We start from the raw sequence: 27,060 nt of genomic DNA, 5'->3' as shown, positions 1-27,060 counted from the left end.
GTATGCATCATGAACAAGCGGCAAAGTAGTATATAGCCCAGATCACTCTAGTCCATATACTGTTTTCAAGTAGAAAAATAAGCAGCAGGAGCAAACGGATAAGTTTTTACTATTCCCGCTTTCATTAAGAAGTATGTGGAGAGAGACAAGCTAAGTCTATGATTTAATTAAAAATCCACTATGCTGAAAAACATTAGAACATTTTAAATTATTAACCAATTAGTAAATATTCTTACCCCTCCAGGTTTCTATCTTGTGCTCCTCCAATTCATAAATCTGAACCTACAATGGGTAGATGGAAAGTTTGCTTAAGTATTAATTTTAAACCAAAAATCATTAACAATCTTATAAATATCTGCATAATTTCTTTACATTTCATTGCAGGCAATCTAACTGAGTAAAAACAGTCCAGAATAACATTTCTTGGCAATAACAAGATGGAAGGGTGTGATCCTGCTCAGTGCAGAGTGCCTATCGTTTCAGGGGACAGGAAAGATCTTTTACCTGCCTAGGTTTGTAGTCTAGATCTCTTCCAGACACAAAGGCATCTCCTCAGTAATTTATCTTACAACAATCATGTCAGAGTAAACCGTCTGATGATTCCTCACAGACCCAAACCAGTAAAAAGCTTTCCCTGATCACTTGGCTTAATGCTAACAGAGATGAATTTTACTGTTACTTGATTACAAACAAGCAAGAGCGCTAGGTTTAGTGCTCAGTTCAATCAGAAAAGCCAACGTTGTATTCATCCCCCCTTCAAGTTTTAATCTTTTACTGATGTTACATTCTTCAAATGTTTTCAGACACTGCATGCTCTCAGCATTTCTCCTGTGCCAGCAATATTGCTCATCTGACCTGTGTTTAGCTGTTCCCGGGTACCAAACAGGCAAAAAAAAGTTACAAAAACATTGTTAGTTTTCTGCTGGTTTAGCTTCCTTAACTGGCTCACAAAAAGGACAGGCAAATGATACTCGACAAAGGATGCAGCAAGTCTGCACCTTTTGATGGCAGCTTATCAAATCAGATCAGCAATAACATCAAACTACCCTCTAAAGTCCAGTCTTTGAAGTTTAGAACAAAACAAACCCAAAACCAACAACAAAAGACACAGTCATATCACCAACTTCCTGCTGTTCAGCAGCTATTTCAAAGTTCTTTGCCAAAAGATCAGATAACCTCCCTACAGTAGCTCCTTCCATCTTGCTGATGGTTTTATAAAAACGTTTCAGATGTGAAGCTACCCTTCTCTAAAGATATCCAGCTACAAGCCAGACACTTGTAATAGTAATTGCACTCACTATAGCCTAAGCCAAAGGTGCCTGTCATCCCTAACACAGCTCTTCTCTGTCAGGTACCTCTGCAAACACTGCTGAAGCTGAAGAGTTTCTAGGTGAAGGGTAGAAGTCTCCACAAAGCCTACTACATTTATCTTTGAGCTAAAGGAGACTAGACCTAGGTTACTCTCTGGAATTAGCATCCTTTGAAGAGTGTAAGGGAATGTTAAATCGATATACTGTAATTGGACTACTCAAATACACCTTTTTTTTGATGACATAAGAGATAAATCATATTTTAGGACACTTGACAAAAAAAAGGCAGTTAAGGCAGTGGCGTGCAGTTCAGAAGATCTACTCAAGTGATCAAAAGAATAGGAGATCACTTTAGATGCTGACAGGATGAGGCTAAACCTAGTTCTTTGACCATACTATAGGGAGAAACTACCTAAATGTTCCTCATCAATCATTTAAAGATATTACTGAGTACATGAACAGCAACGTGCTTCACACTGTATGTGATGGGACGCATTTAGAAAGAGTGACTAAGCAAGGGTTATATTTTCAGCATAATTTTACCTATTAAGACTAGAGCATTCCCTGATGGAACATTATTTAAAATATTTTTTTAATGGAAGACTACATCAATCACCTAAGTCGTATATTGTCACTTCTCAGCTATTCCTCCTTACTGCTGCCATTTTAAGCACAACCTATGGAATCGGATGTTCGACAATGTAAACAGGAGTGACAACAGTTAGACCTTAGGTAAAGTTACACGGAAAAATTCTCCCTCCGCCCCTTGTGAAATAAAAATCTTTAACAGGAAGAAAGGACAGTGCACCATACTATTGGCATCTGATAAGAGTTTCACTATGAATTTTAAAAAATTAACATGAGCTTTGAGAAACCTAATACATCAGATGTCTGCTTCATCCAACTGTTCTCAATTTTTTAGCTAATAAAACATAGTATGTATGTTTTAATTGGTAGAGGGGGAATTGTAATTTGACAGGAACAAGAAAGGGATGTAAATGTGTGTATGAACATGCAAGCAAGAGAATTTCATCAACTGACTGCCAATGGGAATTTTAAATTACAGTTAATTGAAGTCAAACAGTCCAACTGATTGTGCAACTCAGCCATGTAACTAAAATATTTGCATATATTTAACTAGTTTAACTTGTTTATTCTACACCATCACTCCAAGAACAGAGTAACTTTTTAATGCATTCGAGCCTTCGTAAGCTAGCATTCTGTTTAATTCCGCATACTCCTTTCAGAATAGCTCTATCATAGTTATGAGACAAAGATGATTATATACATGTGAACCACACATAGCTACATACTTGATTTTTAAATACAGTGAACTTCTTCATGTAACTTTAAGACCCCTCCCCCCAAATGCTTCTTAGTTGATATTTACCATTTATATAGAGCTCTGATTACTATTGAAATATGTGCTTTGAAACAACCTGAACACAAATAGAGTGATCAATAAGCAAGTCTTTTCCTTCATCCTCTTTATATCACATCTAGTTTTTAGGAAGTACTTTAAGCCAGGTCTTTCATCCCAAACACATTAGTCATCAGTTGCAACACTAAGTGGAGCCTCATATCCAAACCGAAGGCTCTCATTATGGTAAGCACCACACAAAACATAATAAATGGTAGTACTCATTAAGGAAATTCCTCATGTTTATACATGTATAACTGAAGCAGACAGATCACGTTACTTGCCCAAGCTCATAGGACCTTCATGGCTAGAGCTGGGAACTGAACCCAGGTATCCAGATACCATTCTATTACCTTGCTCACAAAACCATCTTCTCTTTCAAAAAAAAACCCCAAAAAACCACAGTGAGTATACCCATAACATATCTAAGCTTCCAAAGACATAATAATACTCATCATCATCAATCTTTCAGTTTGATATTTCAGTTTCTGTACTGTATGGCAAATTATAAGAGTATAGCTTAACATCATACTTACCATTGGAGACTTATAGTATCTATGCAGTATGTTAATGAAATCTGTAATTGTTAACATTCCTGTAAAGAGGGATATGTAAAAAAAAGTTTTTCAGATATATACTTCACATATAGGACTTCCAGATATTTTCTCCATCTATATTCACAATATATAACTTAATAAACATTAAATCCATGTAAGTTACTATTTGTATTGGACTAATCAACAGCGGAATTCCAAAACTATGTACATTCACTTTCACATTGATACTTCAGAATAAAACCACATATCTGAATTAATATTCAGAATTATAAACTATGTGCTTCTCCTCTTCTTTCAGTCTGACTCAAAGAAAACCTTGAATCCAGACTGCATCCACCCCGAAAAGCATGGAAAGGAAAGAGAGGGGTTGGAACATCTTTAAAGGCTGGAGATCTATCCTTGCCTTTCATTTTCTTTTCGAGTAAGACACATACTCATTACGTACTTGCCAAGTCAGGCAGACTCTCAAACTCAAATGAAGGAACAGTATAAACCATTTTCTTGAATATTGCTTAAAGAACTTCATTCAATCATCTCCACAGTAATCCTCAATGTCTGTACTGAAATCTGGCGCTTTTTTTAAAAAAAAAAAGATAGTATATCCATAGTACATACATTTCAACAACTAACACCAAACTACGTAATATAATATTGATGATTAGTTTAGTTACCTGAAAACATTAATCTTTTTTGAGCTTTCAAGTTCTAAATTTGAGATGTAATTGCTCCACTGTTTACTACTCTTACATCTAAACTGAAGAAACTAAGAAATGGGGAAGGAAAAAAATTAATCTGGAAGTCAGCTTTAAATCACTAGAGCTTAGTTACAGACAGAAAATGAAATTAAATATAAAAGACACACAGCATTCCTATGATGTACTGCGTGAAACTACTGTTCCTCCCCCCTTGGATTTAAAATATTTTAACAAATGCTTTATAAAAAGTATCCACCATTCGTTTCCAAGAATCCTCAATCTACATTCCAGGTCACAAGAAGTACATATAATATTTGTAACTGCCACTATGACCCTGTTTTCTAACTGCAAGAGAGATTTAATTTTGGAAGATTATGGTCATGGCAATTAATTACATGACTTTTTAAAAAAGCAGTACATAGATCTAATGTTTTTCTCTCAATATGGGACATATCTGTAGCACTCAACATCAGTTCTGGTATTTAAGGATTTATCAAGTGCACCTTACTGAGAATGTACAGAAAAAGACATGGTCAAATTGCATGGATATTAGGATACTGTAATATTAATATTTTTTTATAGTTCCTATTTTCAAAATTTTTTGTGACTTATCTTTCTTTTGTGAACACAGTGAAATGCACATATTAGAGACCAAGTTTCAGAAGGTCAGGACCTAAAAGAATAATCATGATTCTCAAAACACAGCAACACTATGAAAGTTGGCAACATTTGCCTCCTCACAAGGAGGAAAAAGAAACCCTCTTTGCCAGTATATCTCTAGGATGTTAGACCATGGCTAGGCCCAGACCACCTTCTAAAACAGTAAAGCACCCTGCAAATTCAAGTAATCCTGAACAATGTTAGAACTACTTACCTACAAAACTCTGTTTTTTACTCTCCCACAGTGGAGCTGCTCTCACACCATTTGCCACCAAGGCAAAAAAGGCTTTCTTCACCTGCAGAAAGAATGAACAACAACTCAACAAATCATTGCTCTGAATTTAGCATACCAACAGAAGGGTTTCCCCAGTTACCAGGAAAAAATACAGTATAAACAGGTAGCTGGTATTCAAAACAGAACAAAACCCCCCCACACCAAACAAAAAACTCCAAGCCTTTTACTTCTAAAACGGTTAAAAAGCTTAGGAAAAAAGCTCAGCAACATCAGATGTGGTTTTGTTTTGTTACATGAATGTTCTATGTGAAAGCCTCTGATGAGGAAGTAAGCTGATACAGCTGAAAAGGTATGCTCACCAACCTCAAATTTATTCCTGTTTGATATTATCCATAAAAATTATACCCCTCCTCCTCAAATCATGACAGTGAATCAATTATTTATGACCATAATTATAACAAGTGTCCAGTTTATGGATATAGTTTAACATTTGAAGATTGTGCTATATTCTGGTTAATGTTCACTACAGCAACAGCTGTATACATAAAAAAATAAAATATCACAATTTATACAAATTAAAAGGGATCGTTTGATTATTTTAAGTAAGACTGCAAGTTAAAAGGACTAGCTAGCCTGTTTAGCTGCTAAAGAAATATAAACAAATCCTTTCATTTTTTAATGAATTAACTCTCCCCAATATGTGAATCAGAGGTTATATGGTTATAGTGTCATTCTCAAAAGAAAAAAACTTCCCTGTGAGCATTGATCTCTGAAGCATGAAGCAGTCACGCTGTAGTGCACCTCAAAGTCCTGATCTCTTGATGACATGCTTGAGCATGTTATCATTCCTGTCCTGCCCACACTCCTAAATAGTCTTCACGTGGAAAACATGATACAGAAGTGATGGTTCTTGTCCAGATCTTGTCCTGGCACAAAACTAGGACATCCCTACATCCATGAAATTGCTCCTCAGTCCAAATAACACAGAAGTAGCAATTGCTTGATGATTGCAATCTGAACAGGCCACGATCACACAGTGGTATCTTAAGTGTCTACTTTAAATTATGTGCCAAGGGGCTCCTCCCCACAACGGAGTCAGGAATAAAGGACTTCACAATCAATGGAATCAGCATCCAAAAAAGTAGGTACAAAAAAAAAAAAAGTCTGCCATTGCTAGCTACAACTTTCTTGGAAAAGTTTGCAAAGCCATCCATGATATTTGACAGAACCGCCATTTAGACTCTACTTAGTGTTATAATGTAGCAGTTTAAATTTCTAAAAGTTAGTAAGACTTCTACTCTGCACCAGAACACATCACCTGTGTCTACACTTCAGTGATTTGCAGTGATTGTTTCAAATACCTGGTGTTATCCTACGGTATGTGAATTCAATCTTTAAGATTAGACTTCTGAAAGCAATCCATACTTCTTGCTACCTCTATACAGACCAACTGCTTTCTCTCTGACCATGAGAAGCAAATCTACCTTACTGACCTCAGCAGATGACAGTTCTCAAAGCTACCTCCTGACTTCACAGATGCTTCTGTCATATCATCAATGAGCAGGAATAGCGATCTGCTTAACAACCACCACCCCTAAATTGCATTAAAACTGAAGCAGCCATATGGGGAAAAAAGTACCCAGGATGACAAATAAGACTGTAAGATACACACCATGTAGCATTTATCTAGAAAATGGTTAAATAGAAAGACCCCAGAAGTGTTCAACCAGCTCACTGACACAAGGAGGAGTCAGGTAAAACAAACACTACCAAATCCATACTAACTCATAAGGAAGACTGAAACCACAAAGAAACCCTCCAGGCAGAAAGGTGAAGTGTTCTGACATAACAGCATCACGCTTACAGTTAATGAAGCGAGAGCTAACAGCAGCGAGCTATTTGGGGAGCAGATATGAGGAAGAAGTGAGTTCACACAAGCTAACTCCACCTTGGGGCAAAGTAAGTTCTAACCATTCTTCATCAAAACACAAGGAAAGTACACTCAAACTGCCTCAAACTAAGAACCTTCAGCTTTGATCTCTTTCCATAAGAACAGCTATCGCATGAGTTAACGGTCACGGTCAACTTATGTCCCAAGTCTTCCACAATAATAAGATGTTCAAGCTGTATCAGAGCAATAAAGTAACAGCTAATCTATAAAAACAGGGGGAAAACAGCTTTCTTCCAGATGGTAATCATGCAACAAAACTCCTCAAGCAAGTTTACAAACTCTGTAATTGATAACCTGGGAAAGAAGCATGCCCACAGCAGAAAAGATGTGGAGAGCCAATTATAAGGCTTCAGTCAACTTCCAAATTCTTGCTACTGCTTTCTCAGACACAGTGGCAGCAAAGAACACCACCTAGCACAATGTTAAGATAGGTGAGATGGTAAAATTGAGGTATTATTTTAGATTCAGAAATGATACTTCAAGAGAGACAATTCCAAAGATATACTAGGCAAGAAACTGAGCTTGTAGACAATCCAGAAGGAAAAGGAAGTTTCCTTAAAGGATCAGTTCTTGCCCTGATTCTGTTTTACTTATTTGTAAGTTATTTGTCTCCAAGAATCTCCAGAATCTTCTGTTAGATGCCATCTTGCCTATCTTTAAAAGACAGATTTTGGAAAAAGCGCTGCTGAACAGATACAGCTACTGAGATGACCCAGACTTAAATCTTTCATAAAAGACAATGAGTTCAGCTTGCATATTAGGATATTAAACATTTGACATAATAAAACACCAACATTTAGTAAAGAAATACTTAAACTCATCCTTCTGGGCTGTCCTCCTAGACCACAGCTTAAGTGACATTCTACTATAAAACTGAAGAAAACAATAGGAAAGTGTTATACAGTTGCCTTTTAAATAAAATAACAATGCCATCCGTTCTTAATGTTAATACGTGTCTCTTAACTAAGTAAGGTAATTACAAAGCAAAAAACCAACTTCATTCTTATTTGCTAGAACTGCTTGCAAGCACAAGCATACACTCATTGACTCACACTTTCCTTTAGCTTCTGTGGTTTACCAGTTTCAGTTGCCCAAAGTACTGCTTGGTGGCCAGCCAAATGCACTGGGGTGTGGAGCTGGGCTTCCATCCAGCACATTTAGATGTTTCAGTGATGTTCATGCAGAAAATACCCACGAGGACCTTCCTTTCAAATTGTATATAGTTTGTAGCCTTTGAAGATTTCTACCATGTCCCATCTTTGGACCTCCAACAGCGTTTTCAATTCTCAACCCCACCAGCATTGCTCTTTCTCTGATCTTGAGTGTTGGACTGGCCTGACCTTCACAAAACCATTGTTCTTCAGCCAGATCCCATAGATTGTTGCTGTTCGACACCATGTACAAACATTCTTTAACAAAGCTCTTTTGTTCTTATTAACCATCTAGTGGTCCTAACAAACGCAATGAACCATCAAGAATGGGATTTAGCTGCCCAAATTTAAAGGTTGTTCTGACATATACGCTGGCCTTGCATATTCATCACATCTCTTCATAGGCAACCCTGGGAAACAGTCATTTCTGCGGCATGATTTGCCAGACTTAGACAGAGATTAAGTTGTATCCCACAGATGCCATTTTCTCCCCTCACCGACTATAAGATGTCTAGACATTTACAATTAGATGAGGAATCCCACTTTATGTGACTACTTGTCTTCTCCAACATTCTGCCCCTTAAGTAGAAGAGTCATATTATAGCAAAGGAACACAGTGAGTGAAATCCAACATGTATCATAGATCACCTCAACAGTAGGTGCTATTACATTACAGTGAGCAGAACAGGAAGCTTTCTTACCACAGGAACTCATTACACTGACTGTGAATATGCTGAATAAAAGAACAGACTAATTTAGGTTCGACAGGATTTGTAGAGGTCATCGCTTCTGCAGACCATCCAAATATTTCCACTCTAAGTCTTAAGGAGGATATAGCCTCTTCCAATATAACAGCCATTACCAAGAAAGAGTGAATTACACCCATACATAGGAAGTCCTGTTTTTCAGGTAGCAGAGTATTTGGAAAACCTTGTCCCTTACAGTTAGTGAGCTCCAAAATGTCTTGATTACGAGGCAGCGACACCAGAAATGGTGGTAGCAGACAGAAAATTTCACCAGACTACAGAAAAAGTTCTTCCTCATTGACAGGAAATACAGAAAGGGACCCTCCTCAAGATGATACACCAGACCAGCAATCTCATGAGCCCTTGTGGAAACACTCTCTCAAGTAAACATCTGTGAATGAGGGAAGCATCTGAAAGGAAAACTGAGGACAAGCTCGTTTCCAAAAATTTAGTGCGCATACACATACACACACAGTTTTATCTTGTTTTACCTAACACTATGTTATGAAAACTCTAACTACATGCGTGAGTGACTGGTGGGTTTCAAACTTGTCTTCCAGGACTGTCCCATAAGGTAAGGAGAGTTACTGCTGCTGTTGCAATCACTTGTTTCATTTGCCTCGCAAACAGGTTCTTGTCCTTGACAAGATGTTGAGAGAGAAGAGCTGTCACAGTTCCTCATGCTAAAGGGTCAGTGTGGAGTAGAGAATGCTACTGTGCTCAAAGACGCACAACTCAGCACCATTGTCTCAATGCTGAAGCTAACCTGGAAAAGCTGGAAGGTAACAGAAGTAAGAAACATAGTTACGGAACACCTCCAGATCTGCCAGTAATAGCAAGAGGATGATGCGGAAGATTAGTAGTATGGACAGTATTAAAAGATTTGCCAGAACTTCTATGCTATCCAAGGGCAAGACCACAAATGCATACCTCTCTTGCCTCTTCTTTTACTGTATAAACCAACACCAGGGCATTAGTTTTACTTGCCTGAAAAGCTCCTAATGTAACCCCAAGAAATGTTTATTTTATCATATCAGAATAGAAAGAAAGAAGCTCCCAGAAAATCAGTATCAGACCCAGTTGATCCTTGACACTTTTATCATCCCTGATTCCTGATGGATGGATGCTTAAAGGTGAGCTAGAACATTTATCATTATTTTCTCTGGATAAGTTGGATTTCTCCAGATAATTCCTAGTCTTGTGTCATGCCAATTTTTAAGGGCTACAAGACTTACAGGGAACACATGCCTCAGAAAATTCACATGTGGACCACAGTATCAAAACCAAATCTGTCAAGCAGTCACTGAGAAACCATAACCCTTCCTAGCATAACAAAATAGAAAGTTTGATATGTAGTTGAAAGAAATTTGCAAGACAAAGGCATTCAGTCTTAGTAAACTGGATAAGAGCAGCTGAAGTAGCACTGTAGGTTAAACTCATATACCCATATGCTCACAAAGCCCTAAGTACGAAACAGCAAGGCATGGAGTTGCCTTCTCAACGGGTGCCTGGTAGAGGGGAAAAAGTTTTCCATTTTCAAGGGATAAAGAGCTTATATATCTTCACAATATGAGCAAATCTGACAAAGTCACTCTAGAATACAGTATTTGTTCTCACTGTTAGAGTAAGAAGGCACAAGAAAAAGTTACCCCAAGACTTCTCTCTTAGAGGCTAAACACTTGCATTTCAATCATTCTTACCAAGTAAGAAGACCAAGAGTAGCACAACCAGGCTTTGTTGTAACAGGAAAACCATCAGGCCTCTGCTGTGACCTTTGTACTGCATAAAAACTGGGCAACCTACACTTCACTCTCCTGGTTTAAATCTGTTTATGAGCTGACTGACTCTCAAATGCTTTTGATGTGAAAATGTGAGGAATGGAGCATCAGTTTTTAGCCCAACATAAACAGGACTATATTTCTTTAAGTAGCATGGCAAGTTCTCTGGCTGCCCAAATCTTGGCAGATCTGAGAGAGGAAAAAAAAAGTCCCAACAAGCCTGATGATCGAGCTGCAATAAGACAGGTTTATAACATGTCTCCTCTGCTACTCCCTCGCATCACTAGGATTCCAGATAGTGCTGGTACTGTATCACAGCCTGTAAGGCAGGTCTCATACAAGGAGTTCACCAGTGCTTTTGTGCACTTGTTTGACAACGCAGCCAGCAAAGGGGCAAAACAAGGTACTAACTACTTGAGTCATAACAACACAGTGTCAAATAGGGTGCAAGCCCATTCTTAGGTCCAGCAAATCATATTTTTTTTTTATCTGAAAAATACTCCTCAACAATGACTGGAAGTGCTCACAGTCTTTTTCTCCTTATTCGCTCTCAGCTTCTACTGAAAGTCTTTGGACCCCAGGCAATGCAATACGGTCCACTGGAGAAGGCTAACCACCCAATTTTCAATTTTCATGTGAACAGTGACTTGTGACACAGTATTTAGGAAAACAGAAAGAACACAATACTAGGTTGAAAATATAACTGCCCCTGAAAGCTCTTAGGGCAACCCTCCTCTTCCACACAGTCAGCACCATCGTCAAAAGATTTATTTCTATGGCCTGAAAATTTTGGTGAACTAAATCAAGGACACCAGCATTCATCCCCAGATGCTGTGATCATCATTTTGATAATACAAAAGCAGTACAAGATAAATATTTTCCAAAAACACACTTTTGCTTTGAAGCAATTCACACCCAGATAGCAGTGATATTTAAACACCTTCAACTGAGGAGAAGGTAATTCTTCCCAAATGCAAGATCTGAAGCAAAGAAATTTCAGGGAAGTGGACCAATTTTCCAAATAATCTCCACAACAGCTTTCCAAGGGGTCAAAAGGAAACTGAAAAATCCTTCTCCTAACTTGTAATCTAGGGATGACACCGACTATCAGAAAACAGTTAAACTTCTCACAGGAATTACTCTCTTAATTGCTTTGTCTTTGTTTCCCATAAAGTGGCCAACAAAATATTGGGAAGATATTCAACATTAACTTGCAATTTCCTTTTTTTTTTCCTTCAAATAAAACTGTAATGTCCAATCAAGACATCTTTTTAAGTTACAGAAAGCCACAGTCCTCTAAAGGAGCTATTTCGAGAAAATAAAAGTCTCTTTTATAGTACATATATATAGTTCAGTGTTTTTATAAATTGGCTTGTCTGGAGGGACTAAACCAGTACACAGGATTACAACCAAACATCTCAGCCTTATGACTGTTGCATTCAAATTTATTTTTCAATTACTTTCTTCTTTGGTCTATGAATTTTGTAGAAGCATTTCCTCCTTAAGGACTATGCCTTTAAAAAAAGAGGCTACTTAAAGACTTAACAATAAAGACTTTTGCCTAGGGCGAGGGCCAAGCAGGTCTTGAAGAGAAGAATTTCCTCCTTTACCTTATTACACCCTCAAGTAAAGTAGAGAAAAATTGGACAAACCTGTTATTAACTGAGAGGCTACATTTGCTTTAGCATCTGAAAAAGCCCAACCAACAAACATCCACAAGTAGCTCGTCTAGCTCATGTTGAATTTTGGAAGGCTTACATGGAACCAGATCAAAATTCAGCCATCTTCTTCATTCACAGGAGATGGAAAGGGAACACTCCATAGATGATGCCATAGAGTGCTTAGTAAAATTTAAGAGCTGATGGAGTAATACCCAAGCCAAACCCCAGAAATAATAGGTAGTGTCTTATCCTCAAGTTAAAGTATGCAGGCATGTGCTCTAGATTTCTCCCCAGAGAGCAGGTACCAGGTCCACATGCAGAAATCTTCCCCACACCACATCCCCATGAAAAGGTCCCAATCCAACTGAAGACAACAAGCCAAGACCTTAACTGATACTCAATGTCAATATGCCCATATTGTAGCCAACAATTAAGGGCTCTCCTTCTCCCTCTAAGACCACACGTGCTGATTTAATCAGGACCTCTTCTAGACAGCCGCTGGTCCATGATTACAGTCAACTCTGTCATTCCATCTCAATAATACTTGCTTCCATCCGTTGTTTGAGGTGAGCTTAAGCATTCTAGTAAAAAAAATAGCACAGCTTTGTTTTCTGGGGAAAAAAAAATTAAAAAAAAAAACCCCACCAAGAAATCACTTCACACCAGAATTTCTGCTGCTAGATTTTATGCCATAATGAGCTAAGAGTAAGACATTAGGTAAGTAAGCCTCATAGGCAGAGCCACTGGGACCGCCTGCATTGGGAAGAGTACAGTAATTCTTTCACAGATTAAGAAAAAGTTGTGGTGGGGCAGGGAAGGCAAGAAAAACGATGCATGACTTCCACCCAGCCAAGCACAAACACCTTACCTACACCCTGTGTAGGCCAAAAAATTTCTGCCTTATTGGTACAATGAACTCATATTATTTTCCTCAAAAATCCAGGAATGAACGCTTCCTATTGGTTTTGAGCTGCAGGAATTAAGCTCCGATGCTTGTTGTGTACATGCAACAGGAGTGGCTCTGAAAAAAACACTGCGAGAGTCTTCCCATATTAAGCTACTGATTCCAGCCTGATCTCAATGAAGGGAGCTTTTATGTGGCCTGCTCAACTGCCTCAGCCCACATGACAGTTAGAAGCTAAATTACATTATTCTCTTACAGTTCTGTGGGATGGGTAAACAAGGAGGGGTGTTCACACTCCTCAAAAATGCAGACAGTATATTAGTTTAAATTTAGCAACTTCGAAGGGGGAAAACCTCAAAGCCAATTAAGGAGTAGACAGCCAATCCTTTTGTAAAGCTGTGAGAACTCTGTTGCGACAGCAGAGTCTGCTGTGTGTTTCTGGAAGCAAAAGATTCTAGAGCATTCTTCCTGGAAGCCTGGTCTTTCTCATTACCTTGGAGAGAGGCAACACCCCAGTCAAGAATGACCTGGAGGGAACAAGAATAATAAATCCATTTACTGAATAGAGACAGCACAAGGAAGAGAAATACAAGCCCTCTTCCACTCTTCTTATGTGGAATCCATTGCATGCTCTGCAGAAGTTATATTTACTAACAGCTTGTTAAACCACTAAAGAAGTTTCCAGAAGATTGTTCCAGATATTTTTCGAGCTATGTGGTAGAAAAATAAGTATTTGAGCTCTTGCTAGTGTCTGACAGTTACTGACAAAAGCCTACATTAGCGATAACAACATCTGGTCCGTTACCAACTTAGATAATTTCATTAACCAGAAAGGTTAAATAATCTAACCTTCAAGTCACACAACTGTCCCAAGACTTCTTCATGATAGAAAAATCTTTAGGATTCTGAAAGCTTATTTTGATGACTGTTTCCACATAAACATGATCTTTATTAGTTTATGAAGTGCTGGACAAATACTTCAAAAACAGCTTCAAGGTCACGGTGAGGAAAAGCTACATATGTTTTAGTATTAAAACATAAATTTATTTTTAACAGGTAAGAATATCATTTAGTCAAAGGTAAGATAGAGCTTTTCACCCCACAAGAGCTTATACAAACTTCACAAGACACAGCCACTGTATTTGCTAACACACCATTCTTGGGACTGCAGATTGCTGCTTGATACGGAGCAGGGAAGTCTCTGACTTATACTTACCTTTAACATTCCTCTTGGAGAGTTAATTGCTCTGCACTACAAAATAAGCTAATCCGTCTCATCTTTATGTAGGCCGGGCAAAGTCAAAACAAATTAATAAATTTGTTTAAAGGCCAGACAAAAATCTGGCCTTAAGAAGGTTATAGAGTTAAGTTTCAGAGACTGCTATAAGCTAGGTAAGAGCCATATCCTTTAAAAATTCAAATAGAGTTCAGGATGGGGAAATTCATTGGTCTCTAAAGAAAACATCAAAGTCAAATGTATGCAGTAAAAAGGAAAAAAGTGAAATCACATTAGTAGATGATGTTAGTACTACTACAGAAAAGCAATCCAACTGATAGAATGTCAAAAAAGTGCTATATTGTGTTGACATTTTTATTTAATACAGGAATTACTAAAATCCCTATTTTTCTTCAAAGCATTAATACCAGTTTCAAAGGAAAATATCAGATTGCTGTGTCTATGTTAAAAAGTTAAAACCAACAGAAAGTAAAGGCAGCCTTATTTCCCCAGATCATTGCCATGTTAAATGCATTAACACTTGTAGACTACTCAAATATTGTGCTGAAGACACAAGCTGGTAACCAGTAAATCGGCATTTAGCTCAGTGTTTTCCTGGAGTCTAATATACAGGTAATCCAGATCCATTTACTGAATAATTAGAATGAAGAACAGCAAGCGAATGCTCATGCACAGAGTAGCCCTTCAGGGGACAACCCTTCTAACCCCCTCAAAGGGGCTGTGAAGTGTTTGTTCTCCTATTGTTTGCATTTTGGGAGATGTGCAAGAGATTAGAAAGACAGTTCATCCACTGTGAGCGGCACACTGTTGCAACTTGCCTAGTTTCCCCACCATCTACAGAGTCAAATTTCCAAACTTCCCAGGACAGCTTATAACATCTAATTGTCTCTTTACTCCCTTCCTGGTCAGATCAGACTTTTAAAAGTTTCTTTAATGCTCATCAAGCAAAGACAGTATCTTCTCTGGGAAAAGCCAAAGGCTGGAGCTCGTCATGAACAAGGAGTATTCGTGGGTCACAGGCAGGGGAAAGGCACAGCACTGAAGTGGAGCTTAATATGATTTTATTAATATTTATGAGGAGCAAATACTTATAGGCTACATCCGTATTAGTAAACTAAAAGGGTGAACAAACACTCCACTGTCAGTCTAAACCAAGAGACCTGTGCCAGCCAGCACTCTCGCAGACAGTATCTACCACTTCTCAGGGTTCAGTACAGGCTAGGGACCATTTCAGGTAGGCAGACTACATGCGGATACTCTGTTCTGGGGGAAATATAAGCTAAGCTATACTAAGGCAAACTGAGCTGTGCCAGTTGGCCTCAGGCAGGTAAACAGACCTTGGCTCCAAACATTTTATTTATTTAGTATAGATGTTGCTCAAGTCTGTGCCAAGCGACACATTCTCCAGCTGAGGCACAGCACCGTTCTCCCTTACCGTATGATCCGATGCCTAATGGAAGCGCATGAGATACACCACTGCTTTCACAATAGCCCAACGTAGGTGCCAGTTGCACAGGTGTATTCTTGATACACAAGACCAGACTAGAGTACTAGCGCTAGAAGCAGCAAGACACTTGGTAGCTGCTGGAATTGAGAGTCCCCATGCCTTATGACTGACAAATAAGCACGACTGAAGAGACTGTCGGCCCATTCCTGCTCTTTACTAGTTCCTGTTGCTGCTATTTAAGGCTTTCTTTCTGTTTCCAGTGTAATGACACCTTACCATCTCCTGTCTTGTTCAGGGTTAAAACAAGATTCCTTACAAAGCTTTACACTAGATCCCTCAAATACATTGAGACTAAACATTTACTTTTATGAATAGATGTTGCTTCAGCAGTGTGAATTGTGCCACATTGTAACAGTTAACATCTCCAGTTTTCCCACAGCTAACAACAGTTTTAAATACTTTCCACAGTGTCTCATGAATAATTTTCCAGGGTAGAAACATGTGATGTGTGCTGTGATAGCTGACCAGTAGAGGGAGATGGGATACTGCAGTCAAATAAAAATCCGACAGTCTTTCAAAGGATGCCAATAGATTAGAACATAACAGAGCTCCATTTTTTCTTCTTCTTCCATTGAATGTTACTAGTTTACACTAACAGAGGCAAAAAGTGAGTCCTTGTCATATGCTAGAGTCTGAATGAATAACTACAGACTGCCCTTCTACCATCACTGCTTTCAAATACCTGGAGAAGCAGACTGAGAATGTGACTTTGTGATCACAGACCAAGGCATGCCTTGCTCTTCTCCAGTTGTAGTCCATGACCATCATTAGGGATCCCAAATGAGACGGGATTTTAGTGATGCATTGGTGAAAGTTTTTCCATTACCATTAAGTTACCTGTTTTCCTTTATGGTGCAAATTCACAAGGTTCATTCACTCACACTCTGCTTCTCCAAGTATTACCTTACACTGGCTCACCAACTGGAGGTGAAACTAACTTCTTTACGTTAATGGCTAGAGCTGTGTTGAGACGATGCTATGAAAGCTGGTAGCTGGCATGATTTTACGTAACTCATCAAGAAATCTGAGGAATCCAAGAGGTGATCAGCCTCAATGGCCCCAAGATTAACTGGCTCATGGAATAAAGAAAATTCATCTTTCTGACTGCAACAGTGACATGAGCTCAAGCCTTTGACCCAGGTGACCACTCACAGCTTTGAACTCAACAGGGTTGTGCCAACAAGCTGCAGGTACCAACTCCCAACAGATTATCTCATAGTGTGAGAATAAATATCCTCTGGAATCAAAAGAAAGCTAATAGTCTTTGAGAAGAGCTGAAAGTGTCAGTTAATACTACCATCCCAAATTTGACCTTTCAGGTCAAAGGAGTCTGAATTCTTAGTCCAGAGTTGACAGTCATTCTCTCTCTTGGGCAGAAGAAAGGAAAAACTGCAGAACTTTTCCCTCTGAGACAGTGAAAAAGTCACAACAATCAATCTCCCAAAGAAACAAGCTTTGGAGAGACAGAGAAAGACATTTCTGAAAAGGAATGTGGCAAAACAGAGTAGGGTGGAGTATTCATTAGTATTATATCTAAATGTAACAGATACTCTTCTTTAGAGCTTACAGTGCTTGCATAATCAGAGTCCATGTGACTGGTGAAATGCAAGAGCAGATGCAGTTGAAAGACTATATCAAAACAGTCAAGTGGAATGTACAAAGAAAATCAACAACGTGAACACTTAAACTACGTAGGGCTGATGTCTGTGTGCTCGAAAGCTCTTCCTCTAAGACTCGAGGCTACCTTTTTCCATCTCTAATCACAGCTCAGGTGTCTTTTCACTACAAAATCCAATGTCCAGTAAAGCATGTGGAAAATAAAAGTGACTGTTCCATTGATACCAAGGTGCTTAAGGATGAAAAGAAGTCTGGCTTTCTGGGTATGGGTAAAGGAGGAAATAATCTGACATGAGACACTGGTGACTGTTAGGTTCAGCGTTGCGTTCTCAGCTACCAGACCAATTAGCAGCAGAAGGTTCTTTGGCACATGGGCAGAATCTTAACCACAGCCCTCCTCAAGTTTTAACATAATACTAGTACTGGGTAGGATACTTACCTTTGAGGACTTAGCCGAGGTATCAGATGCAACACATTGAAGCAACACATATCTCAGTGTGCTCAGAGTCTAAATAGAGGCAGGAGATGAAGGAAACTCCCTCACTAGTGAGATGCCCGGATAATCAAAAGAGTTCAGTGCTGAAGTTACAAAGCAGCTTTTTTTGTACCGACCAGTAACTGAAGCTCCAGTGCTTTTAGCTGTGCTGCAGAACTCAAGAAGGATGCTGTCGGTAATGTACAAATAGACTAATACGTGTGTAATGCTCTTGACCCACCCTGTCATTTTGCCTGCTGTGCAATGTAAGCTTTCCATCTTTCAGATTATAGCACTCAAACTTGCATTACATATGATTATCTGATATGCAAGTGTGAACATTTTGGGACTAAGTATCTATCACGTGGTTGCCTCTGTGGAAAGCTGAAATTTAACTGAGCAGCACGTTCCAGATCAAAACTACTTAATGGGCTTAGTTGAGCCAGAAATGGAGCATCTTTAAAAGGAAAAGACACACTGAAACAAACAAAAACCAAAGCAAGCTAAACCCCATCAATTGCAAAATCCAGGAAACAAAAGAAAGCCACAGCTTTCTACCACACTGCAGAACAGATTACTCTTTCTATAGCAGGCAGCTAATGCCGTCTTTTGGCAAACACACTCTTCAGACAGAGCCAAGAGTCTAGCACATGATTTACTGATTAAAAGTAAAATGAGAAACTGAAAACAAAAATTTTCTGCAGAATGTAATAATTTGCATAATTAAGCCATCCATTTTAGTCCTAAATTGTGTTACCAATATAGTGGGAACAGGCTCAAAACACCTGGATACTCTAACTACTGCACAGGGATCTTTACATAAAATGTTTTTATGTAAATTCTGATAACCATGAAGAAGCCAATATAAGTTTGGGCTCGCCTGGAAGTTTTTAGATAGTGATTCCAACTGCAAAACAAATTATATCCTCTCTTTCAGTTCTGCTAGGACGTCTTCCTCCAGCTCCTTCTCTACCATAACATGAAAAATACAGTTGAAACAATATGAGTTTGAGGAATAACCTCTCTTCAAGAGATCAAAATTCATTTAACACTCAGGAAACACTCATTCAAAAAGAAAAAATGAACTGCAAGCAAAGACAGACTGAAAGGAGAATACTCACTTGTAGCGTAGTGTCGAAAACAACAAGCTTAGAGCTTGTTGGAACAATGTCATAACACTTGTGTGACCTCATGAATCGCACATAAATGTCACTTTCCGATTCTTCAAGTGCTGTAAGTAAAAACATTATGTTGTTTTATTTAAGTAACATTAAAAAAAAAAAGTAAAGAACATGCCAAATCAACTGAACACCATTACAGGCCAACCCTAAAGCAAAACTCAAATTCACACTTTCAGATCTAGAGAGACAGTCATAGTTTTGCACTTTGCATTTCAGACTCATCTTTCCTTTCAAATTAACTAGAACAAAGACAAAATGCATTGTTCTTCCTTAATGAGAAAGGACTTCCATACTGAAGACTTATATTTAAAGAAATCTTGTTTTTCTAACAGCAAACTATTGGAATATGCATCTGAATTCTAGTTATGTACAGAGGAAGCCAGTTTGAAACTTAAGTAGTGTCAGGGTTGACTAACTCAAGCTCCTTAAATTAATATTTCTCCAATTTCATCTCTGTCCAGTCCACTTTTCACACACAGTAATTTTGTATTTTCTAAATAGGCAGCAGGCAAGTTACGTAATCAGTTCCATGCTCTTCAGGTTACTTCACATACAGCATCCAAATCCAACACTTTATTTATAAAAACAGGATCCACTTGGCTGGAATGGTTTTCGCGTGGCACGTCTATAGCAAGGACGTGCAATCCGGTCCATATTAAATTAAATTTACTTTGCATTTGTCAGAGTTTAGATGCATATGCATACAATCTTCAGATCTGCTCAAGTATGTTGGTTTGTTTTTTTTTTTAAAGCAGTTTGGCTCTCCATTCTTTACGGCAGGTACCTAGAACTTGGTCAAGGTTAACCCCTCCATCAGATATGCACCCTTTAGACCCTGTAATAATGCACAGAAACTTGATATGTTAAATTTTTTGAAGAGTGGAGAAAAAAGAAAACAAACAAATAAACCTTGAAAAACTGACTGATCAATGAAGAATTTAATGAGGAAGCCAAAAAACCTCAAAATCCTTGTTTGCTAGATTTGCTCAAAATCAGTCATCTAGTACTGGACAAATTATTTGTTACTTCCGTAGAGTGGCTCAGCACAGCTTCTTTAGTCCAACTCTACAGAATCAAAGCTGGACTTTCCCTGCAAGTGGCTACTCTAGGATACTGGCAGCCTCTTCTAGGCATTAATCAAGTCCTACATCTCCAACTCTCATTACTCTTTAAAAAAACAAACAACCTTTTCCCCACTGAAACACAAGCAACGTGAAATAGAAGTTCCATAGGAATACAGAAGAGAGAGTCCAACTGGGAGGAAGAAGAAGAAAAAAAAGAGTAAGTTGTTGGATTTATGTTCATATGAAGGTGACGATAACAGGAGCTAGGAAAAAAATGGTAAGAGATTAGGAAACCATGTGAGCAAACTGATAGGGAAAGGACTAGGCAGACAGGCTTGGACAATGCTGGTGGGAAGCAACCTTTATGAGATGATGCCAAAGGGGAACTGGTACTGACTCATCAAGGGCATGTACAGAAGAGGTTAAAAAGGGTAGTTTGGGACAGAGAAACCTTTATATAACTCCCTAATATACTAACATCTTATCATCCTCTAACTTCGGCAATATCATAAACAGCTACTATCTGTATGAAATTAATTCAATAGCCCTGTGATAGAATGAGTTGTTGGGGTTCTTTTGTTAGGTTTTTTGGTTTTGTTTTACTTTGCTTTTTAAATACACAAACTAGAAGCACAGAGGAAACGAGACACTAGGCATTAACAACAATATCATAAGAACATTTAGATGACATACCAAGAACTCTGGTCTTTAGGAAGTTATGGTTGCTTCTACAACCATAAATACAGTCCCTCCATGCAGTATCAAAGTCCTGCTTTACGAATTACCAACTAAACATGCAAAACACAAGCAGCACTGATCTAACTTATGTCCTACGTGACTTTATCGAGTGTGTGTTGGAAAGGATATTTAAGATCTTCTAACACCTTCAACTACTTAGGATTACTAAACAGATGCCATAGCCTAATTCAGGTATAGTATGTGCATTACGTATATACAGCTGCTCAAGGGACAAAAGGTCTCTCAAGTTGAGGCCTTAGCACATCTCAGGGGTGCACTCACACCCATCTCTCCTGCACAGCTCAAGTGGACAGGGCAGTCTTCTCTACAGTTCCTCTCACCTTCCAGAGGACAAACTTACTGCTTTTGGTTGCATCCAGCCACCACTGTGCTGCAAATACAAATAATCAAATATAAACACCCTAATCTCCATGAGGATATTTCTACTTTATTACCTATTTATTTTCTAGTTCCAGTTTTACTCATTTTTCCAATACATGCTCATCCTTTCTGGCTACCATAAGCTTCTGAAGTCTTATCCAGTACCTGCAAAGCAGTGCTCCCTTCAGATGGACAAGAACAGATGCCTCTGACTTAAAACCTCCCTCAGTCTCTGCATGTCATCTCTGACCTCCATAGGAGGTTATCCACCCAACATGCAGGAGCTATGAACACAATGGCCATTCTTTCACCATAAAGTCAGTAACACACTCAGATGTTGATATGACGATGGTATACTACATCAACAAGAGGTGACAACATCTCTGCTCCTGCTTGAGGAAGTGACTGAGGTATCCAAAATTAGATTTGCATAAGAGGTCTCATTTGCAGAAGCTCTGCTTACACCAGTTTAATGCTTAAGATGTCCTAAACTGTGTCACACTGCTGGGCCACAGAGGAGAAGGACTACACATTACAGCCCAAGTACTTAGATCGGGGACTTCCTAAGTGAGTTCTCCTCCTCCTCAGAAGCTGAACTGTAGTCACGACAGCACTAAGCGCTGCCTGTCCTTGAGACTCCTGTCAATTGTATTCCTTCTCCCTTGGTCAGATGCCTGATGTGTGCCTTTCCCACAGTGCTTCTGCAACACCACTTGCAAGGAGTGGGAAGATAGAATGGCACTAGACAATTACAGTTGCCCTGGCATGGCAAAGGCAGTTGCAGATAAGCCTTGCGGAATACATTTGCTGGACCTTAACTTAGGTCTAGACCAAGACTTAGGATAGTGCCTCCAGCCAAACCTCAGGTTTCTACAGCTCATGATCTGGAAAGTAGTTGGCTCACAAACAGAGCAGATTCTCAGCAGGAGGCATCTTAATCTAGAGCAGGATGAGGGGAGGAGAAGTGTCCACTAATAAGTAGTTGAATGTGTATTTCCATGTGGGTGTTCACTTATGAAAGTTTATTTCTTGAAGATTCATCTGACAGTTATTTTGCAAGTGGACATTCTCCATGTGCACCCCTTCTCCCCAAGTCATAGGTGAAGGCAAAAAAATCCAAATCCCCAGTACTGTTTTCTACATTTTTAATGGAGCACAAACAAAAGTCACCTAAAAGATCGCAAGATTTTTTGACAATTTAACATCTGAAGTTGAGAGCCTCATCATACAGTCTTTTACAGAGTAAAGTCTCTCTCTGCATCAGCACTTTCTGTATTCCTACCGGTAGAGATCCTTTAGAGTGGAAGATCATGAAGATTTGTATTTCTGCCACTCCACTCTCAATCTTATGCATTTAAGACCAAATGATTTTTACTCCTTTCCTTTCACCCTCCACTGTAACATTATACATGCTTTAACTTTTTATTTCAGGCAGTAAACATTTACAAAAACATCACTACTTTTTTTTTTTTTTAACAGATTAAATATTCAGCGATACTGACTCAGTATGGCACTAAGTATAACTGTCTATTCAGAGAGCTCTAAGGTAGAACTATCATCTGAATGTTCTTCATAAGTGAAGGAGAAACTTCCACAGCACTACTGAAGCCATTCTTCAGAGATCTACTGAACAGATACCTTCAGTTCCACCTTTGCCACCATGCAGGGTGCTTTTCCACTGTAGCTTTCCCTTCAGAATTTCAAGGCCTTCAAAAGAAGAAAAAGAAGGGGAGGCGGGGAGGGGCGGGGGAAGGAAAGAAGTGCCCGCAGATGGAGAACAGGAACATGCAGTGACACATATGGTCTACACATATTGAAAAGCCTCCAAATACTGCAACGTAAAAGCCTACAGAAAGTTCCTCAGAAGTATTTAATGCAAACCACAGGCTTTATTTCTGTGCTATATTCATACTGGGCTGGCCCAACAACAAGACCATGCGTGCTTCCTAATTTCAACAATACAAAATCATGATCTTTCCTATTATATTTTATATTATAGTTGTATTATGCTCCTTGTACTTCCGCACTGGTATCCAGTCACATTTCAAGTTTTGTAGATGGTTCCAGGAGTGTTTGAAAGGAAGACAGAGTTCCACAGAGACTGTTTTCTCTCACCTGTTTTGAAGAGTTAATTCCACCATAGACCACAATCATGCTGCTGTAACTCTCTATAGTACCCTTGCGCCTTATGGTTAGATTGAGAACTGAGGGATCTAGCAATTCTCAAACACTTGAGGAATACAAAGAACCCCTCTTATGGGCCTAAACAACTGTTTGTATAGCTGACATTGCTAAGTTTGCCATGAAAGTAACTGCCAAATTTTAAAAGCCCTTTAAAAAGCAGGGGAAAATATAGCTGATAACAGCATTAAAAATACACTCAGCTAACTGCCTAGCTAGGTGAACAGCTTAGAGGAATACAGAAACCACACACACATACAATAATTCCATGCCCCACCCTCCTGGTTTTTAATTGGAATTAGTCTGGGAAACTGTGCAATTTTAAAAACTTGGAGTTTTCTTACAGCAGTCAGAACTCCCTGCACTCCCAGCACCCAACACTAGACTCTTCAGGTTGGCTACTATTAGCATAACTATCTCCCCTCAGCCAGCTCAGATGGTGGATAAAAGGAATTGGAGAAGAGAGTACAAGTGTATTTTTGTGATATTCGCATGTGTAGTAAATAACCTAGTTACTGGAAAAAACATTTTCTTTTCGGTTACTGCACACATACATATCTGTACTTTAGGTTACTCCAAGTCATACTCCTATTTTAAAAAGTCAAGTAATATGCTGAATATCACATTTCAGATGCTAGAGAATTAAAATGTTAAAATTAAAAAAGATGGTTTTCATCCCAATGTTTGCTACGGAACTGATCCAACAGCAATACATTAGGTGAAGTTTATTGGTATAATTATACTGACAAGCTTTACTAAAAGAGGTGTTATACCAACAAAGGCAGTCTATACTATTCTCTCATTTCACTTAATCAAGTAAAATAATTAAGTCTTTTGTTAACATAGAAATAACCCCCACACACAACTTAGACAAATACATAGTATCACAGTGAAAACAGGAATTGGAGAGTTGTTCACATACATCTGGCTTAAGCTGCAGTTTAAGAGAGTAATTTTTCACATCCCTAGCCAACATTCCTTTGTCAGCAAATACAGAATAATTCTACCTTTCCAGAGGCCAGGTCTAAAGCTGTGGCTCCACAGCAGCATAAGCAGCAGCACTGCATAGTAGCAGCAACCACTGATCCCTTTGCTGGCTGTGTGGTTCCATTCCCTCCCTCTCACTACATCTGGATTTATACAGAACTGTTGCACAAGTTGGCTGGAAAAGCTGAATTTGTCACAAGTTATCCGCTTCCTGATAGTACCAGTTTTAGGTCTATTCAGCTCCCATATCTAGCCATGTGGTGAGCAGATTATTCCTGCCTTTCCCTTACACTAGAAGCTATACAGTACAAGGACATCATCCTTGCTGTGGCAGCTAGCCATTAGATCAGCTTAGCTACGTCAAATGGTGCCAGAAGACACAAGGGTGACTAATTACTTAAATAAGCCAGTGCAAGTTACCTTCTCTCCCTACTGTTACAGATAACCCTTGGCAGAGTATACAATAGGTAAGAGACCCCATTAACCCTGTAAATTGTTCTTCTGCCTTCATTTTTATCTGAAAGTTGTCACCAAAACTGGCTATAAAGTTTCTGTCTGCCCCCAGTCTGAACTTACTGAATGAGTTTCTTAATAACCTTTCCCACAACTTCGACAAAGCAGATGGTAGTACTTCTAGTGTAAATCATTAATACAACACCTCTAATAGATCTAAAAAACTCCCATCCAGCACAGATATAGCTAATCCACTTCAAAAACAACAGTGACACTTTATAGTGAGAACCACAAACCTCTACAAGCTCACCAACAGCCCCCAAAACATGATTTTTAAGGGACATGGAGGCATCTGAATGAAAGAGTGGAGTTTCAAGAACAACATTCCAGGAATCAAATGTTCAGGTAGGACTTTATCAGCATTCTTCAGCTAAGGGACAGCCAGGAACAGATTCTGAAAAGGAATCCAGCACTACGCTGTGCTTGATGCGTTCATGTTGATGCGATCATGAGCAACAGCTTTACTTCAACCTACCTTCTATAAGAGTAGTATGACTAATTTGTTAGATTTTTAGATAGGTTTGAATGACATGCAGGCAAATTAAAATGTACATGGTATATCCTGTAAAAAGCATCAAAACTGAGGGACTGGGAGAAAAGAACCAGAAACTGTAATTTTGTCACAGAATAATGCAGTTAAGAGGGCATGATTTTTCAGTCTACTGAGCTGTCTGCTGAAGAGCCAAGAACACTGAAAACAGTGGACCAGAAACAAGACACCAGAAGCTGAATCAATGTCAGACTTGGTAGGAGAAGAATACTAACATAGCTTAAGGAGGGCAAACACAGGAAAAAAAAAAAGAAGTGATGTACTGTATCATTTGGCTCCTGTTTATGCAAGAGGAAGCTTTTCTCAGCAAAAGAAATACCCCACCAAAATAACCACCCATGTAATTAGTCACAGGATAAGACTGAGTGGTAAAAAAAGATGGAAAAGGTGGGAAGAGACGGTTACAAGGATGTCTAAGTGGCAGGAGATAAATCATCTTTAAGTTTTTAAAACATGCTCTGCACAACTTTGTTGCAAAGATGGCAACCAAGACTAGCAAAGGACTACTTCCAAATATAGAGGGGGAGGAAAAAAAAAAAACCAAACAGGTTTAAAGTCTAATGCATAGGAATTAGGATGACAACAGTGACAGGAGTTGACTATTCCATCACAAGCCACAAGGATTTCAAATGCAAGGAACCCAAAAAAAGAGGATGTAGTGACAGAGACAAGATTTTTTTTCTCTTTCTGAAAGCTGCAGAGAGCTTCAAAATATCTTGGCAGACCACACATTGAAGTTACACAGTAGCATTATTCATTCAGCCACAGGCTATAGATATGGATGTTGCAGACTGAACATTTCCCACCCCATCTAAAGGAATGCATGAGCTGGCAGCTAAAGAAAGATCCTAGTAAGTTTACAGATGTAAGATACTCTGATACAAAGAAGTGATAGGAAGTGTATCTAGAGATCAGTATCAGAAGCTTCTTCAGTGATCCAAGATTAATTCAATTACATATTACAGCATGAATACATGATGTGAAAGGAAGAACAGAATTTTAAGAAGCGTGAGCACACTGGGACAACATTAGAGTAAGCTCTACCCTGCTAACTGTAATTCATCCTACAAATAGGAAGAGGGTCTAGAGGTACACAAAATAAGAGGGGAGAATAGGTATGTTAACAGGTGAATAAAAGTGAATAGAGAAGTGCACATTGTCGTGTTGCCTCAGTCTTTGGAAAAAGCTTAATAATTTCTAATAGTGACAAGCTAAAAGAAACCATAACACTTCTTAAAACATTTAAGTTTAAGAATTATATTGTAATCGCTTAAGATACTTTTGAACATAACATTCAGGTTTGCTTGCATCTACACCTTTTTTGCACACATCTTAGTATGTCTCTTGAATTCTAGAGTATGTGCAACTGTTCAGTCACTTTAGATCATTAAGGTAATGGAGATGTTTTCTCCCCTTGTCACAAGGAGTTGCTTGATACAGAGACAGGAGGTTATGACGTGTAAACAGGAGTCCCTGTAGTTAAAAACAACCATTCCTGAACTCCGCAAGTTCATGAAGATACAATCCCAGTCAAAAGGCAAGTCAAACAAATCCAAAACCA

General features: G+C 38.8%; 1 protein-coding gene across 9 annotated transcripts in view; it reads right to left on the bottom strand.

Annotated features, from left to right (window-relative positions):
• The window catches only part of PRKAG2 (protein kinase AMP-activated non-catalytic subunit gamma 2), a 224,251-nt gene that overhangs the window by 12,433 nt on the left and 184,758 nt on the right, over positions 1 to 27,060 (bottom strand). For all 9 annotated transcript variants that reach the window (XM_054818179.1, XM_054818182.1, XM_054818181.1 and 6 more), the window contains 4 exons: positions 19,026 to 19,135; positions 4,857 to 4,938; positions 3,267 to 3,325; positions 237 to 282 (listed from right to left, as the gene is read on the bottom strand). In XM_054818179.1, the coding sequence (XP_054674154.1) occupies positions 237 to 282; positions 3,267 to 3,325; positions 4,857 to 4,938; positions 19,026 to 19,135 (297 nt within the window). The remainder of the gene's footprint in view (positions 1 to 236; positions 283 to 3,266; positions 3,326 to 4,856; positions 4,939 to 19,025; positions 19,136 to 27,060) is intronic.

Source organism: Grus americana, chromosome 2 (assembly GCF_028858705.1).
Source record: "Grus americana isolate bGruAme1 chromosome 2, bGruAme1.mat, whole genome shotgun sequence".
Taxonomy (NCBI): Eukaryota; Metazoa; Chordata; class Aves; order Gruiformes; family Gruidae; genus Grus; species Grus americana.
This window is presented reverse-complemented; position numbering and strand designations above follow the sequence as displayed.